Genomic DNA, 19,009 nt, shown 5'->3' with positions numbered 1-19,009 from the left:
GCCAGGCATAGATGTACTAAGTTATGATGTTTCACAGGAGATTTCCACTTCATTTTGAGTTCAAAAATTCACCCTCAGGTCAAAATGAGAACAGAAAACCACAGTCAGCATGCAGGGAAAAACTCTGAATTGCTCAGAGCAAACCTTCTGACTAATTACAGAATGCCAGTCACCCAGTCAACTTCTCCATTCCTTAGCACAAATCAGTTGCGGGTGGCTCAGGGCACTAAGACATATGTGACACATCCCCAACACTCTGGTAGGAGCCTGGATTGTCAGCTGTCCTATAAAGAAAGAAAGCTGATGGAGTCCATACTCACATCACTTGCCAGATCCCTCTTTGCCTTAGCTGTCAAGAATGACAAAGCATCCAGACGAAGCACGAATCCTTTTTCCTTCTGCTTCTCCCAGCTACTCTTGTAGAGTTTCTAAAGAGATGACAATAACGCAGACTCTTTATTGCTATCAATATATTCTGTTTGTTCTATAGTCACAGTGAAAGCTCTCAAATAACATCAGACCAGCAAGTACTCCATGTCCAGCAACCATATATTTAAAGAAGAGATGTGGTGTCTTCACTTACATAATGTAACTGTGGATACTATGGGTACTGTAACCCCATTATCTCACTGTTTCCAGTGAAATTGTCAGCATGCCACTCATCTGCAAGCATGTGGAAAACACACAGCTTCAAACTCTAAAGGTGACAAATCCTCAGAACAGCAGATGTGACTAGTATTTAATTAAGAGAAAGTAATTAAATTTAGATATAAAGTTTTTACATCTAAAACATTTGGACCTTTACGGAGAAAAGAATCTAACTTTCACCAATAGAACAAACATTGCAACAGCAGCTGTAACTATTCACAGGAGTTAAACCAAACCTCTATCCTACACAGTACCTCACTGATATTGGCAGCATTTGCTTTGGCCAGCAGAAAGACAGGATCATCTTTGCTGATGGTGTACTGATGAAGAAACTGCTCCTTTCCTGACCTGTAGGCAACCTGTCCACAGAAAGCAAAGCATGGTTTAACAAGCAGTAGTCCACATTTAATACTGAATGAATATTGATTAAAATACCCCAAATATTATGGGATTTGTTAGGGTTAATTTATTTAGTGACTTTGTCTTTAGCACCATGACATTTTTGCAAATATGAATTTAAAAGCTGACCCACAGAGTCAGGTTGACCAATTACTCATGCAAGCAGTGAAACAACATATATATCAGGATACTTTAATTCTCTTTCCTAAAGTTAGCTACTTAATGGACTATAAAGCTGTCAGCAATTCACAGTCCGTACAAAATGTATGCAAGAATACATTTCATCCAATATTAAACTGCAGCTACTTTTTGGGTAGTCTTTAATAGGGCACAGAAATAGTGAATTTTAAGCATGAAATGAAGAATGCTATGCAACTGAATCTGCAGAAAAAGTTTGTGACCTAAATGTAATTGCTGACATAATACTCCAGTGAGGACTAACGTTCCAACTTTAATGAAAATATCAAGGACCTTTTATGATCCAAGTAGCAAACATCTCCATTTCATATCCCAGAGCAACATCAACAGAGAAATAAACTACTCTGTTTCAGAAGCCCATGAAGCTGTTGGAGGAGCTGTTGAAAAGCTGCAAAAAGATGCCCATTTCACAAAGCATTGTATTTCTTACATCTCAAAGAAAAGGGGGTAAGAAATGTCCCTACTATAAAGCTCTAAATCCATGGCTACTATTCTGACTTCCATGCACATAAAGAAAGGCAGTGTTGTCCAGTACACAGGAGATAAATAATGGGAGTCAGGAGACCAGTGTTCTCCTCTGATTCAATCTGGTGTCATATTTGAGACCCACAACACTCATCCAAGTAAGTGCTGCGTTTTTATTGATGTAGAAGATCAAAAAAAGGAAACATGGTAGCTGACTGAAAAAGACCACTCAAGAAGCAGTAATGCTTCATTCACATAACAGCTGAGAAGCTTACAGCATCTTCATTTCAAGGTACAACATATCAAATGTAACTTAAAAAAGGCTTGTCGAGTCACTCTGTTCCAAAATTAGTTGGTCAGCAATTTTAACAACAGGTTCCTCTCCTTTTGGAAACTTACAAGTCAGTTCCTGTCATCTAAGTCCTGCCAGGGAGTTCTGAAGTACCATCTCAGCCCTGAAGTGGTCAGGCAGTTGCACATCTGACCACTGTAGGACCCTTCATACTGAAATATCCTATCCTATCCTATCCCACCTGCCAGTGTGGCCCACCCCAAGGAAGAATAGGGAGTATCCTGAAGGCACCCAGTTGGGAAAATACGGCTACCTGAGCATTTTACTAAATCATAGAATTACAGAATCAAAAAGTAAAGTACTTCAGTAAAATAAGTAAAGCACTTTAACAGCCACAGATGAAGAATGTGCTGTCTAACAAGGCTGATATAACTTGAGGTAGTCTGACAGGGCCTTCAGTAGAGAGAAACACAGAGCCTGGGATGAATGTGCATCAGTCCCTGAGCTAAAGTCTACCTTGCTTTGAAGCATTGCCTGAGGAACAGCTAGGAATACTGCGATTCTCCTACAGCTTCCTCCCTCACCTTTGCTAATTCATGGATAACCAGTTTTCATGCAGATAACATTAATGCCTCAGGAATAGTCATGTATCCTCTCATGAATGCATTTCAGCCATGCTCAAATTCAGCCTATTACCAAGATTGCCTTGCAGAGGCATCCCCAGCCTCTAACATCATTCCTGAGAAGCCTCGCTTGTATATTTTCATTCCCATTGGCGGTTGATTTTTGTTGTTATTGTTCTAGTTCAGAGAATTCAATGAGAGAATTTATCAAATAAATAAAAACCCTTGGAAATAAATCTCAAGAAATTTCACATTCAGAAATGTTTCATGACTGGGTTTTCTTCCACCCACCACCCCAGTGTTTGTATCTCAGGAATGACCACATTATGATTAAGTTGCTTGCAAAGAGACAAATTCAGTCAAGGACTCACATCACTTTGCAGTTCCTGGCTTTTCTTGGCATGCTTGATCTGAGAACTGTCAGCCACACTGGTGAACTTCAGAGCATCAGCCTTCTGTCTGTACTTTTTCTGCATCAAATTACAGCAGGTTACACAAAAGTTTCTACAATATTTACATCCTCCAAAAAAATGTAGTGCTTTCAAAAAATACATGACTGATAGAGCCAAAGTTCCCCTGTAAATTCAAAGACAATTTTAGCAAGGTATCAACAACATAAGATTCCAAATACTACCCAGTATTGTATACTTTATATATATTGTATTGTTATATTATTGTATATAGCTACTGGTATTTTCACAGTGAGAAGGGTAGTGCAAGAATATGCCAAATGTACTCCTTGCTGACACTGCAAGCATGGACACTCTTTGGTGCCAGATGTACTAGCTAAATTTCTTACAAGATCTAGGTTGCACACCAACCAGTGAGTGTCCTTCACAAACTCGGTGTGACAAGTCAGGACCCAAGAGAGCTCATAAGCTACAGGATCAATATTGCCATCTCGTTTTCTTACGTGAGACCTCTGAAGCATATGCACGTGTTATCAAAATCACTGAACATGTTACTGAGGTATTTTTAAGTTACTAACATACTTCTAAACTATCAATTAAATTAGAAGGGGCAATTTCAATGTCCTGAAGGCAACTTAAATTCAGAATCCCTCCATCTCCCAGCTCTTTTCAAAGCAGAGCTCAGAGCAGACACTGCAGCCAAGCCTTCCTGGGAGCAACAGCTGTGAGAGGACTCCACAAGGTTCAAGTCTTGGATGTGGGGAAGACACATTGTGCTTCATTCATCTTCTGGTACCAATACCTATATAAGATTTATTTGAATGGACAAATTTGCATAGAGACTAATATTTCTACTTTGGTAAACAAGATTGCCCTTACCTTTATTCCATCTTACTTTTTGTTTTATATTTGAAACACACATAAGTGAATGGAAAACTTCCACTAACTTAATCAGGCTTTGGATCAGGCCTGTTTTGTATCAATGCCTCTGCCTCAGTCTTTTGCATCACTCATTTGAGAGCAAGATAAGTATTTCTCTCTATCTTTGAGACAGTAGAAGGAAATTCAGCACCTTAGTTCAAGACCACAGTATGATAGGGGAGACCAAGCATACTTTTGTATACTTTAGTCAAATTCTTATTCTAACAGTTCAACCATGAAGTGGGGCATTCCACCTAGGAAGGGCGTAAATGCATTTTTTCATTATCTGGCATTTCGGTAGAGAAATCCTTCTGTTTGAACTGATGGGTGAACAGATCAATTTATGCTGTGTCTCTGCTATGGGAACACAAAATAGAAGTTAAAAAAGCATGCAGCACTTCAAAGAGGTGCTCATCGCTTTATTTTAGGAACCTGGAAGGAAGGGAAGCAGATTAAAAACAGCATGTTTTGTCACATTGCATGGAACACAATATAGTGACATTCTGCAAAGAAATGACAAAATGCCAGGCTCTGTATGGCAATAGAGATCTCTAAAATACCATCCACCAGTCTCCAGTTCAGGTGACTGTCAGCCATCTCTTGGCCTTATGCAGAACTGGAATGAAAAGGCAGATCATTATGGATTAAATATTTGTGGAAGTGATTATTACCACAGCACACGACAGCAGCAGATGTTAGTCTATCCCTAGCAAGACAGTAGATCTGAGAGTAGCTGCTCTTCTTCTGTTTCTCAGATGTATTTCTTCCCCTCGCAGGAGTAGTGAGAGGATGTCAGAGACCCAATGTATTAGAGAGTGTGATCTCCAGTAACTAACTGGCTTCTGTTCCTTCCCCCAGCCTTAAGTGGAATTTTATCCTTCTTGTCAAACTTCCCCTAATGTATTCTTCTATATGTCCTCTAGTTTTCCTAGCTCTAGTGAGATGATTGAACCATAGCTAAGCAGCTGAGGAAGTGTACTTCCATAAGGCTAATGGCAGTGCAAAACCAAGTGAAAGCAATGAAAAGCAACACAAACTGAAGCTGCCAATAAAGTCACATCCTTATTTGCCAAAGAGCAAGGAAACTCCAAACATGGCTAACAAACATCTGATTTTTCAACACTGTTCCTTAGAACTCTATGCACTTCATGTAGCATATGTCATAGAAAATCTAATTCCTTCCAGTGCCACTCTGCAAAATGAGCAGGTGAATGAAAAGAGGTGGAAGCACAATTATGGGCTCTTCTGCCTCACAAACTTGACACAATAATCAAATAATGGGAAACATATTTTTAACCTCTAACCTAGGATCTCCTAAACTGTTGAATAACTAAACAACATCCATCAGTTCTTCCATTTCTCAAGTTTTCCATATTAGGAATTACTTACCTATTCCACATAATTTAGTGGAATAAGTGCACATAAACCTTTGAATAAACAGACAGAAGCCTGAGTACTTTTCTTACCTCACTGACCAAATCTCCTGCTTTTTTGGCTTGTTGTATATTAAGACTTCCTTCTGTGATACACCCAGCTCCTTTCATCCACATCAGATCTGACCTATATCGAAGCTGTAGAGGAAAATGACATTTATTGGCATGTGGAACACATGTAAAATTTTTGCATGTGAACATTTGCACCCTTTCCAGTTTCAAAGGCGTTGCAAAGACATATAAAGAAAGTCATCGTGTAATCAAACAGCATTGTATGAATGAGAATTAATGTCAAACTTAAGAAGTCTATAAACAGTCATGCTGCTTATAACAGTTAAGCTGAGTATACATCATCTTACATCACTCTGGAGACCATAGGCCTTCTTTGCCCATTTTGTCTTCATGTCTTCTGGAACCACTGTGTATTCGTGCAGTCTTTTTCTATAATCTAAGTCACTAGCAAGTTCCTGGGCCTTCTTAGCATGTCTCAGGTTTATCATATCCATAGGCAGATGGAAATGTGTCTTACTCTCCTCAAAATCTTTTTTGTAGGCAATCTAGTAATAGAAGAAATGAAAACAAGTTGTCTGTACCAGTGCATTGCAAAGTCAAAGCTATCTTAAATTTCCATTCTTGTTTGGGTCCTATAAGGGATCCACAAAACAGATGGCAAACTCTGAAGACATCTTCTCTATTATAGTACATATGACTTTTAAACATACTTTAATCTGCTTGAAAGTTCCATGTAGAAGTGTTTATACTGGGGGTTTAATAGGATGTTTCTTTCCTACCCCAAAATAAGCACAGCACCAGCTCAAAATTCCCTATGAGAACAAAAATACTGTGCAATCATTGCAGAGCCACAGACAGAGGAAGGAAATCAACCTCTGTCTTGTTAAAAGCTTCCAAGAATTTCTTATAGTGAAAGCAGTAACTGTGGTAGATTGCATACTGTTGCTGAAAGACTCATAATTCTCTGACTAAGAGAAAAAAATAATTTACCTCACTACTCATCTTGGCCACCTTCAGAGAGTGTAAAAGTCTTGAATCTTTGGCTCCAATTGCTTTTCCTTTTGTTTTTTCATATTCTTCTTTATATTTAATCTGTAAAAAAATTTGTTTCAGTCAAAGAACATTTCCAATTACCTAAAAGATAAGTAATATGGTTTTCACTGGCAGTTTGGATGGTCAAAATTTAGAAGGGCTTAGTCTGATTCTCACGTTGTCACTTTAGATTTCCCAGATTTTCTAAGAAATTCCCAAAGGTGCAAGGTTGGCCTCATTTACGTTGCCTTTAACTTAATTCCTTCAGGCTCATTCCTATGAGGGTGGATACGCTTATAAGCTGATTAGCTAAATTATCTGGTTCTTAAAGCAAAAGATAAAGAATCAATCATGTAAAAACAAGCAAGGAATGAAAAAATTTATTTTCTTAATGAGGTGGAATTTTGGAATCACCATCATTGCCAAACACTTCCCACTTCCAGGAAAAGTTTCTTCTCTTTTTGCGTCTCCACAGGGTAAGAATCATGAGGTAAGTTGTTTAAAAAGTGTTTGGAAATTTTTTTAGATACATGTGTTTATGTTAAAGCAGCAGACTAAAGATATATGCATTCCCTTTGCAGAGGATGATAACAGTATTTTTGAGGCTTTAAACAATTCAAAACACTGAATTTTGCTAAAGGCGTTGTTTTGCTTCCTTCTGTACACTTGTATTTAGAAAAAACAATTTTCAGAGACTGAAGTTTCATAGCAGTCTGAGCAAGTTTCCAACTATTCACCAGCCATTGAGAAAGACAGCCAAATGTAGGACTTTAAAATTCAGATGAAGTGAGTTAAGCTCTATTTCCCTGCTGTATAACAACTTATATAAAGAATAATTCCTAGGTAATTAAATATAACATACATCACTGGCAAGATCCCTTGAAGCTTTGGCAGCAAGTAGAGGCAGAGAATCAAGTTTCATTACAAAACCCCGGCCCTTACTCTTCTCCCAGCCTTCTCTGTACTTAATCTGAGAAAGGAAAGACAGCAACATGTTACTAGCATCTAACAATGAGCATGCATCCCAGCACATTATAGCCACAGAGTGTTGCTCCACAAGACTCCACTAACGTAACTCAAATGAAACTTAGAGGAAAAACAAAGTTATGAATACTTGCAGTAATGCCAACTCACAACCATGAAAAATTATGAAACTGTTTCAAAAATAACAGTCACACCAGTAATAAGACTAGAGGTTTTGCACTCATTTATCTTGTTGAGCTTTTTTCCCTCCAAAACTACTGACAACGATGAAGGCCTGAAAAAAATACTTTAAAAATGAAATAATAGAATTCAAACTTTTCCTGTAAGTTCTTGATTTTAACACCCAGGTGTCAAAGTAAATCAATGTATATTGTCATGAATTCTGAATGGCAGCAAGAGTGGGCTTGATCCAAGTTCACTGAAGTCACTGTTTCTTTCCATTGACTTCAGTAAGCTTTGAGTTATCGTAACTACGCAAATGTTGCTTCTTCATATAAATACCACCTCAGTGGTATTGTGAAGTTGTGAAGTGAACACTGATTTACTAAACAAAGTCAAATCATCTAAAAAGGTCTAGCAGTTTCACTGTACTTGAGATAGTATCTCTACCTACACCAGAATATCTATACCACATTTCATGCTGTTTAGTGAAGGCCAATGATAAATGATAAAGGCTTCCAGAAATAGTATCATCATTTCTACATTTATTTCTGTCTATTAACAGTATCATGAGTACCAATACTTCCACACCATGTGACTTACCTCGCTGTATAACTCGGCATTCGCTTTCGCTTTGACTAACTGAGGTACATCCTGAGGTAGAGTGTAGTTTGTTTTTGTCTTCTCATACTGGGCTCGGTAGTTCAGCTGCCATATATCGAAAAAGTCAACAACAAACTCAATTATTTTTAACTCACCCAAAATATGACTGTTAGATTGATTAACTGCCATTGAATTTCAGGCTATTAGTGCTGGAGTCGTAGATACACTCATTGATATGGCTGACATAAATATGAGGGCAATAAGGCAACTGTAACTTTTACCTAGGTAGTAGGAAGTAGAATAAATATTCTATAAATAGAATAGTTACTGATTATCTGTAAGCAGAAAATACCAAAAAACATTCATCAATAAATACACAGAAGAAAAACTAATACAAATATTAAAAATGGAGGAAAATATTACATCTACTGGTATGCTTCCCACATTGTTTAAAAGGATTTAACTCAATTTTTATCCTGGTTTTGGTTGTAAATCTGTAGATGAACTATCAAGAATAAAAACACATGAATGCTACAAGTGCTATGAAATAGAATTATCTCATAATTGTAACAAACAATGGTGGTTAATGATGACAGAACTTACATCACTGAGCTGCTGCGCATTTATTTTGGCTTGAGCGATTTGTGGAGTGCTGGCAACAGAGCTGTACTTCAGCTTGTCTATGCTTTGCCTGTAGTTTACCTAATTTAAGATAAAATAAAAAGATGTAATAAAGGAAGAAATGGCCAGACTAGAAAATGAGAGAATGAGTAGAGAAAGGTTTATTAGCTAATATTCTAGATAAATCATGACTTAAACCATAGTAAGTTGAGGTGAGGAAAACACCAGGATCTCTTGGATAAGATGTGAGTTAATGCTCTAAAAATTTCCCACTCTGAGATTACAGTTTGTATCTCACTTTGAAAATGAACTTCATTTACAACTGTTCTCCTTCAAAACAACAAATTCTTAAAAAGTTGCAGTTTCAGCTGGTCCTCAAAAGATTCCTGTAACACCAATATTCTTAACCATCACTTGGACTATTTTTATCTTTATCAGGCTGTAGAGCTCATATAACCACAGCAGTACACAAATTTCTTCATACTGTTCCATCAGTAACTCAATCCCAAGTACAGAAGGCACCTCTCTCACAAAGATCACAGGTATAGAATCATAGAATAGTTAGGGTTGGAAAGGACCTTGAGATGATCTAGTTCCAACCCCCCTGCCATGGGCAGGGATAACTCACACTAAACCATGTCACCCAAGGCCTCATCCAACCTGGCCTTGAACACTGCCAAGGATGGAGCATTCACAACCTCCCTGGGCAACCCATTCCAGTGCCAGTATAAGGAAGGTTATGTGACCAATTCGTTCCCCTTTCTATGTGACCAATTAGTTCCCCTTCAAAGGGGAACACCTTTCTTCAGGGAACTCACAAAGGATGAGAAGCCTACTTAAGTCTCCTCATCCTTCCATTGCTTGATGCTGCTGTTGAAGCTGTCCAGGATGGTGAGATGTTTTGCAACACAAACTAGGGATGGGTCAGAGCCCACTCATTTCACATCAGTGTACAACCTGTGTTGAACTGAAGCCAATGACAGGAGGTGGTAGCACTTTCTATTCCTCTGAGCTCCCTTGACTCCCTGCACTTTTTTTACTTTAACTTTGTTATCACTAGCTGTTTGCTCCCATGATTAAATCATCATTTGACACATGCAATCTATCACAAGCTCTCCTACAGGGACAAGATGAGCCATGCAAGTCATAGGAAAATATTATTTACATCTTTCAAAGGGACCAACTTCCTTGTTGTCTGATACGAAGGAGTGAGAGTAGCTGGGTAATTGTAGTCAACACCATCATGTTTGTAATCAGATTTATAGGCTATCTGAAACACAGGGAGAACAAAAAAAAAAATCATCTTTTTTTTTAAGCTGTCATTTGCGTGAATAATTATCAGTCAAGAGGAAAAGAGAAACAATAATATTAATATTAAATGCAGAAAACAAAGTAAGTTCAATGTCATGAGTGACAAAGAAAATGAAATTATTTGCATAGTTTAGCCACTAATTGATTCTTTTTCAGCTCCTCAATTAATCCAATGCCAACAGTGGGAACATTAACTTAACTTCCACCTATGACACATTTCTTTTATCTTTCTGCTTAGTTCTCAAGCTTCTTACAGATTTGTAAATAATGTACTTGAAGGAATGGTATGTAATGAAATAGCTTCTTGACTAACCCAGTAAATTAAATTGGAATCCAGAAATCTTCATTAAAGACTGTTTTTTCAGCAGAGGTCTGACCCTGGAGGTGGTGGCAAGAAACCTTCAGCATCCTACTGATGTCAAAGAAAACTGAAGGAGCTCAGTATGTTGCGAGATAACTGAATTTGCTTATTTTAACTTTTTCCACACAGTGAGCTATAAATCAGTACAAAAAAGTTTCTACAATTTCTCCTTTTCTCAACATACCTATCCTTTAGATCCTCAATATAATATGATCTAAAGTTTTCTATCAACTTAATCTTGGAAAAACTTAAAGATAAGAAAGCAAGTGTGATTAATAAAGACTTACATTGCTTGCCAAGCTGCCAACCTTCATGGCATGTAGCATTCGCCTGTCCATGCCAATACCCACATAATGACCTTTCATCTCGTTCTGGTAGGTTTCTTTGTATTTAAGCTGTACAAAACATAGCAAAAATACTCTGATAAAATATACCCATTTTTAATATGAGTTTCTATATGTTACAGCAGTGAAACAAACGATTACAGCTGTGGTCTACTAGTGTTGCACCACTACAGAAACTCATGAGTCCACCACAACCTTGGTACTTTAATAAACAAAACTTAAAACCCTCTGTGAGTTTCCTATTTTACAAGATGACATTTACATGTTCTTCATATCACCTGGATGCCACATAAAGGAAATACCTCCACACTCTATTGCTGCATATTTTTTTCATCAGAAACAGATATTAGAATTAAGTTGCATGGAAGCATTATTTGTACATTAACAAATGAAATTATAAACATCTACCAAAACCGGACTGCTTTGGTGCAGCTTTCATGAAGACCAGAGTAGGGAATTTGACTAGATAAACCACTCAACCATTTCATGCATGTGGCAAAAGATTTACTCCTAGACTTGGGAATCACAGTATCACAGTATGCTAGAGATTGGAAGGGACCTCAAAAGATCATCTAGTCCAATCCCCCTGCCGGAGCAGGAACACCTAGATAAGGTTACACAGGAATGTGTCCAGGCGGGTTTCGAATGTCTCCAGAGAAGGAGACTCCACAACCCCCCTGGGCAGCCTGTTCCAGTGTTCCGTCACCCTCACTGAGAAGAAGTTTCTTCTCAAGTTTAAGTGGAACTTCTTGTGTTCCAGTTTGTACCCATTACCCCTTGTCCTATCATTGTTTGCCACTGAGAAGAGCCTGGTTCCATCCTCGTGACACTTCCCCTTTATATATTTATATACACTAATAAGGTCACCCCTCAGTCTCCTCTTCTCCAAACTATAGAGACCCAGCTCCCTCAGCCTTTCCTCATAAGGGAGATGCTCCACTCCCTTAATCATCTTAGTTGCCCTGCGCTGGACTCTCTCCAGCAGGTCCGTGTCCTTCTTGAACTGAGGGGCCCAGAACTGGACACAATATTCCAGATGGTAGGAAGCAGTGTAAAAATTATACTTGAGTATCATGTGGTGCAATTATTAACATTGATTACTTTCACACAGTAAACATGTTCCTCTCTGACATTAACTCTGGTAAAGAATCTTCTGTTTACCTTTCCAGTCAGGAAATGGGTATACAAAATTAAATAAGTAATAATTACAATAGATAACAGTAACAACTGACAGCTACTTGTCTAGATGAGCAACCTCTCTTCCATATATTGCAATACTTCTTTTCATAATCTTATATAAATGAGCCCCAGTTATCTGTCAGGATAACATGAGGTACTGGAAACTTACATCACTGGTGAATTTTGAGATCTTGCTCACATTCTTAAACTGCGGAGTATCACAGTAGTTCATGCTGTAGCCTCTGTTGTTTTCAAGATCCTTCTTATACTCCACCTTAGTGACAAAAATGCACAAGGGGTAGATACAGTAAAACCCTAACATGATCTGTCAAGCTCGTACACACACTTTTCATCAGCCAGACCCACTGTTCAGAGATTTTGATACATGGCTTTCACAAGATGGCATATGATGAAAATTAATATGATTTTCATATACTCAGTTCTTGCTTTATAGGCAAAAGGAACGCAATCAATTTCATCCATTTGGACCTCAGCAAAGTGTATGAGACAGTGCCATGAGGAAAATCGTTAACAAAACCAAGGAATCTATGAAGGAATTTTATGGAGAGTGTGGAGTAAATGAAAGCAAAAAAAGCAATGAGTGTTTTCCACCATGAAGGCTTGACCAGGAGGAAGCTTACCAGCAGAATTCTTCAGAATAAGTTTAAATACAGAACTGGTTTAATATTTTCATTAAGCACCTTACTCTGAAGTAGGAATGTTGAGGGTGATATTAAAAGGGGTGGTAATGGAAATATGACTAAATTCAGCAATGTAGAGCTTAATACATGTAGGGAGAAGTCATAGAAATTTCAGCTATAAGAGCTCATCACCTGGAAAGGCTAAGAAAGAGAAAACTGTTCATCGATAGGCTGACCACAGAAAGGTGGCGAGATGACAAAGTAACACAGCCATGTTAGCCATGTAGTCCAAGAATGAAGCAAGAGGAGACTTTTGAGCAGTCACTGGAAAGTGCATGTGCTATGTACCAGGATCCTGCAAGACCTCATCAAGAACGTATGTACTCTTACAGTCATTCCTGTTTAAGGAACATGCACTCAGCCTCTAACAGCTGCAATGAAAGACTGTGAGAAATGAGAAGAATCTGGCTTGCTTAGTCTAGGAAAACAAAGGCAAAGAGAAGAAAATGATATCCGTTTGTAAACATCTCAGAAAGGCAATCATGCAGGCAGAACTTTTTAAACTAAAGGGCAATGCTGGCACAAACCACAGTAGTAATAAACTGGACAGGAATAAATGCAGGCTAAAAATTAGAAGAATAGGATTATATGATACTGTGCCGAAACAGCAGGAGCCAGGAATCACTGGCCCAGGAGGCCCCTTCCAGTCCTACTTTCAGGGGTTTTTCATTATTGAAGGTTTTATACTTTGACATCTCAAGAGTATAAGTTTTTAAACTGCTATGGGGAAATCTCTAGAAACTCACATTTATTAATATCTTTATAGCTGATATGACACTATAAATAAATTAATAATTCAGAATCTACTGAGAATTCCCTAGCAATGTTCTCTTGCCAAGCAGAAGAAGAATGCATTATCAGTAACTCACAGTCTTTCACATGGCGGAAGAAAAGAGAAACCTGCATTAACAGAATGGTACAGATTTTGGCTGAATTGGTGTTACTTCCTGATTATCAGTAGAACCTTCTTTGAAAAGCTCTAAGTACCTTAACACATCCCAGTTACCCTAAAGCATTTATGATTACAGCTTCACAGGACATTAAGAGCACAATTCAGGGTGGGATTTTTTTCAATTTATATTCTTAATGTAGCCAGAATTAGGGTTACTTTTCTGGGGTTCGTTTCCCTATACTTCCATACAAATCACTGGAAGTGTCAGATAACAGCACCTGAAGATCTGGCCTTGCACCTTTCTTTCCCATTACTGAGCTACACACAGATCATGTTTGTTACATTCAGGGCAATAAGAACAATATTTGTAGTACTTACCCATCAGACACAAATGTTTGTATGAGCTGTATTAACTTGTTAACAGATCGATTGAACCCCTTACCTCACTGACAAGCTTGTTAACACTTTGGGCTTGCTTAAGGGCTAAGTTGTCTTCAGCTGTTAGGGAGTGAAAGTGAGCTGCACCTTTCATCTTGGAAAGATCTTTCCTGTATTTTATCTAAAAAAAGAAAAAAAAAAAAAGTAAGAAAATTTATAAAACAGATGTCTACCTTTTCACCATTGCTATTTAGACTGGCTTCATGAGGTGGGATTAGATTTTTCTTGTTCTAGCCTTGATAAGCAAATTGAACTTGCCAAATTGAAACACTGCAAGTTGTTCCTGAAATAAACCCCATATAAAGTCACAGCCCCAACAATCCCTGTCTAGACACTTCACTAGACAGCAATTTTTAGAATCCATTTTTTACATAGATTGAACAGCACTAGTGGTTCATACCTTGAACAGATAGCTAGTAGATTCTTGGCTAGTGACTGGTTGAAGCTATTTACTGCTAGTGTCTAGTACAGGCTAGTACATGCTGAAAGACTAAACAGAAAACAGCCTCAGCCCATCAGCCCAGATAGCCCCACAAGGGATAACTGTCCATACTACAAAGGTTGTCACTAGCAGGAACCCTTCACAGCAGCCACAGGGTAGTGACCTACAGACTGACCCAATTTTTGTCACTACACACAATGGACTCCACAAATAGGACTGAGGCTCTTTAATCCATGGGCTGCATGCAAGAATCACATATCACCACCTTCCTTGCTAATTCTTTAGCTTAGCACCCAGAACTGAAAATCCCCAGCCTAGAAATAAGCTCAGTCTTGTGAAGTGATAGTGTCATACTCTATGGTTTCTTTTTCTCCATCTGACTTGTTTTGTGCTAGAGGCATGATACATCAAAATATCAAAACCAGTTCAGCTTATTCATCCTCCATTTATTCACTACTGGGAATACCACAGTAGTCCACAGGATGATTAAGGCAGTTCAAGGTTTCATTAATAATACAGGTGCAGATTTGCCAGGAGGGTTAACCTAACAGTAGGGATCCCCATTAGTTGCTACATCCATCTCCTCCCTCATGCAAGTTGGAGCTGTGTCCTCTTGTATTAATGGATATTATTAATCCCTTGAGGCATCCAGTTCCCAGCAATGCAGTGAAATGTCATTGTTGTTTACTTCTCAAGTGTAATTTTAGCATTCTCCTTCCAGGCACTGCTCTGACAAACTGCTATTTTTAATTGTTTATGAATTATATTGATTCAGGTTTCATACTTACATCACTTGCCAATTCATTTGCTTTCTTGGCATTTTGATAAGCTGGAGTGATCATAGCAGGAAAGCTTCCTTTCCCTCTGCGTTCTTCAAACTCATCCATATAATCCTGAAGATTACACACAGAAAGATGTATGAGTGTTTACTCATCATACATGAGCAGCTGAGACCATGGGTGATTTCATAAACCCCATGGTCCTTCCTAGCAGGAAAGTTCATTGCTTCATTTTTACTTTTCTTTTTTATGGAAAAGAAAATTAAATCACCCATTAGCTTAACTGTGCCTGCAACATTACTTGTGTTGCATTGCAAGACAAATTTAGGTAGCAATTAGCTGAGATCAAGATAGCATTCAAGTATACAGTAATACAGAGTTCTTACAGAGATGGTATCTGCTAGCCCTTCTCCTCATCAATACATTTGCTTGTAAAACTACAAACACACCTAAGGGTTTGGACAGTCAGGAAATTTGCTTAAACTTTCCAAATTTAGCATAGGGTCAGCCTTTCATTGTGATGTGAACAGAAGGCTCTTGATCTCTCCATAGCCATACCTCACATCATAGATGATCAAAAACACTATTCCTCTAGTGCAGTGATATATTTTGACAAAGGATTCATTAATGAAGCAGAAATATCTAGCTATTAAAGTGGGAGCAAAACACCTTAGGAAACAAAATCACAAAATTCCATTTGCTTGATTTAAAAAAAACAATTATTGCGGAATTAATACTCTTAAATCCATCAATAGATAATTTTATGTTTGACAATTTGAAAAGCCTTTAGATAATTCAATAACAAAAAACTGGAGCTTCTTTTAAAATGGTAATACCTAGTGACCGTCCTAAAGCTTTCTATGTCAAGATCTGGGGAGAATACGGTAAGGATACAAACAAGTAAGATACAGTGTAATGTGTCTTCTTTGAAATCTTTTGTAAATCCTTTGTAGTAAAAGGCTAGTTTAAATGAAAAAAGAATGTGTGGCATGCCAAGAATGTCATGGAGAGCACAGATAGAAAGGACTATAAATATTTGAGGTATCTCTCTTGTGACTTCTCAATGCAAAATAACCCACTGTAAGTCACTTTATGCAGCACCAGTGTTACATGGCAAGGTAGGTCATGTATTGTGACCAATATAATGCAATTACAGTTATCACATCTAAATTATTCTATAAACAGACATAGAAAATAAAAAATAGCCATCACTAATCAGCTGAGTTAGTTTCCTAAAATGCCATTCATGAGTCTGACTTCTTCACAGCAGCTTGCCATTTTCTTTCTCTTCTTTCCCAAATCCTTTCTAATATTTCTCATATCACAAAACAGTATTTTCAAAGTTCCAGAGAATTAATTTTAGCCACTTCTAAGATTTTAAAACATGAACAAAACAGGTGCTCAGCACACAGGAATTTTATAGCAATGTTCCTTAAATTGTCTCATGTTATACATACATTGCTATGATGTGCCCCCATGATCCTGACAGTTAGAAATCTAATCCCTTTACCCACGTTAACTCATGCTTCACTCAGAAAGATCCATTAATTTCAGTGGTTCTATTTTATTTGAATATTGAAATCCAATCTATGCAGATTAAAACTCAAATAAAATTTGAAGTCTGTGACTGAAGTTTCAAAGACACTTTCAAAGAAAAAGAACCCTTAAATTAATTCTAAACACAGAAGCATTCTATAATGCTTGAAAATGCAACTAGTGCTTTTTAAAATTCATTGTATTTGTTTATTCTTACTAAAACTTGTAGTGGTTCAAAAGATAGAGACTAATTGAAGGCTTCATTGCTACATATTCCAAACTCATATTCCTCAAGAATGGTTTGATTTTCACACATTATAAGATACAGGTTTGGAGAGAAGTGAAGAGACAGAAAATACCAAGTATCTTAGGGCACTATAGTCCCTTTTCATTCATTTCTCCAAAGTATGTGGGTCTCATGAGGAGTAAGGACAAAAAACCTGAGACTAGCCATATAGTTTTGTTTATACAAAACCATTATTCAATTCCTTTCAAATTCCCTTCAGCTGTATTCAGTACTATTTAGCTGTACTATTTTCCTAATTTAATTGAATGCATTTTGGGAGACCACAAAAATAATGTAATTCCCTTAAAAATGAAACAAAAGCAAAACGAATGCCACAGACCAAAACAGAACTAAAGCCTAATTGGTTGCACAAATACAGAACTACAACTTGTCAAGCACACAAGACTATTTTTGTAGATGCTCTGAAATCTAAGAGGACAAGTATGATCTTCAGCGCTATTCTCACATATTTAGAGCTGCAAAGTTTCTAAGATTTCTAAAAACACTTGCAAGGGAAAAGATTCTCATCCATCTACTAACTTGCTACCTATCATTTCACAGCCCTTTCAGTTTTTCTCCTAACTGAATTTACATTTTCTTTCACACGTAATTGGACATTTTCCACAAGTAAACACATTTCAGTGTGAGACGTAACAATATCACAATAGAAATGTTCAGTGCATACATGCACACAGATAAAATTTGCCAAGGTAAGGCTTACCTTTTGGAATGACCCTACCATAAGGATCATGCAGCAACAGTGTATGCACCCTGCAGGCTCATCTTGTAAATCTCAGTGCCAAATATATCACACATTCAGAGCATGGTGCTGTTGCACACCATGCTTTCCTTTCAGACCTTACATTTTCATACAGAAAAGCAAAGTGAAAATAGGTCTCGCTGCAGTTTCTAAATTCTTCAGCAAGCGCCCATAGTAATGGTCAACATCAGCACGGGTATCTCTCAGATGTTGCATACCTGGCCATATTGATCTACATGTTCCCTTGCAATAGTAGCATCAGTTCCAGCTGTATGGGTGGCTTTTCCCTTGATCTCTTTTTCATATCTTTGATGATACTTTACCTAAAAGGAAAAAAGAAAAGGAAATGAGTTTACTCTTGTACACAAATGTTACATAATAATTAATAATCAACCACGTGCAATAAAGGATCATCAAAATTCCCACCGTCACCAATCTACAGAAGTCAAATATGTCACTTGAAGATATAAAACCAAAAATAGCAGTGTACTTTTTAATAATGCACTAGGAACACGGGACTTGCCATTTCAACCCAAACCATTAGCTTAGTGTGTTCAGTACCACCTGCTTGTCAGCAGCTAATTCCTGATGCTTCAGCAGGTTAAGAAAATAGAACTGATTGTAATGTAAATCACAATGTAAAGTTACCACAGAACACTTCTTTGACCAAAGGGTCATCTGAATGCCATTAATAACTGGACTTGTTTCTGAAAGATTCTGATCTCCCTAATGATCAAGGGAATTTTAAGCAATCAACCTTCAAGTTTAGACCAAGATTTGCACTACCTTTGCTAAAGTCAAAATAATGCCTGTAACCTGATGCTGCCCTTTAATCAGCATGTGTTTTTACTAACACAAATCCGCAGATCAAAGGCAAACAAAAACATTTAAGTGTTTTAGAGACAGTTGCATTTGCCTTTAAAATTACAGATCTCCTCTTTTTTTCCTCAAGGACTCTTAATAATGTTTTAAATTCACTTCCACCAAGTTAGCACGATATGTTATCATCTGCAGCAAAAAGGGCTTTCCTTTCAGTCACCAATGACAAAACACAATTAACTGTATATTTGACGACCTTTCACAATGCTTTTCAAAGCATATAGGAGTGCTGCAGTTTTGCCATGTTTGGAGAGGAACAGAAAGCCAATAAAGATCAGAACAGCAAGCAGTTGAAAAAAGA

At 37.6% G+C, this 19,009-nt stretch overlaps 1 protein-coding gene across 1 annotated transcript in view; it reads right to left on the bottom strand.

Annotated features, from left to right (window-relative positions):
• NRAP (nebulin related anchoring protein) overlaps positions 1-19,009 on the bottom strand; it is a gene marked incomplete at both ends in the record, with an annotated part of 49,346 nt that overhangs the window by 22,087 nt on the left and 8,250 nt on the right. Inside the window, 15 exons of the mRNA XM_080621771.1 lie at positions 321-428; positions 903-1,007; positions 2,997-3,095; positions 5,423-5,527; positions 5,749-5,946; positions 6,392-6,493; positions 7,296-7,403; positions 8,180-8,284; positions 8,783-8,881; positions 9,966-10,070; positions 10,760-10,867; positions 12,165-12,269; positions 14,031-14,147; positions 15,257-15,361; positions 18,048-18,152. Coding sequence (XP_080477897.1) covers positions 321-428; positions 903-1,007; positions 2,997-3,095; positions 5,423-5,527; positions 5,749-5,946; positions 6,392-6,493; positions 7,296-7,403; positions 8,180-8,284; positions 8,783-8,881; positions 9,966-10,070; positions 10,760-10,867; positions 12,165-12,269; positions 14,031-14,147; positions 15,257-15,361; positions 18,048-18,152 — 1,674 coding nt within the window. The remainder of the gene's footprint in view (positions 1-320; positions 429-902; positions 1,008-2,996; positions 3,096-5,422; positions 5,528-5,748; positions 5,947-6,391; positions 6,494-7,295; positions 7,404-8,179; positions 8,285-8,782; positions 8,882-9,965; positions 10,071-10,759; positions 10,868-12,164; positions 12,270-14,030; positions 14,148-15,256; positions 15,362-18,047; positions 18,153-19,009) is intronic.

Source organism: Psittacula echo (assembly GCF_963264785.1).
Source record: "Psittacula echo genome assembly, chromosome: 6".
Lineage (NCBI taxonomy): Eukaryota > Metazoa > Chordata > Aves > Psittaciformes > Psittacidae > Psittacula > Psittacula echo.
The sequence above is the reverse complement of the archived record's forward strand: the minus strand, read 5'-3'. Positions and strand labels throughout refer to the sequence as shown.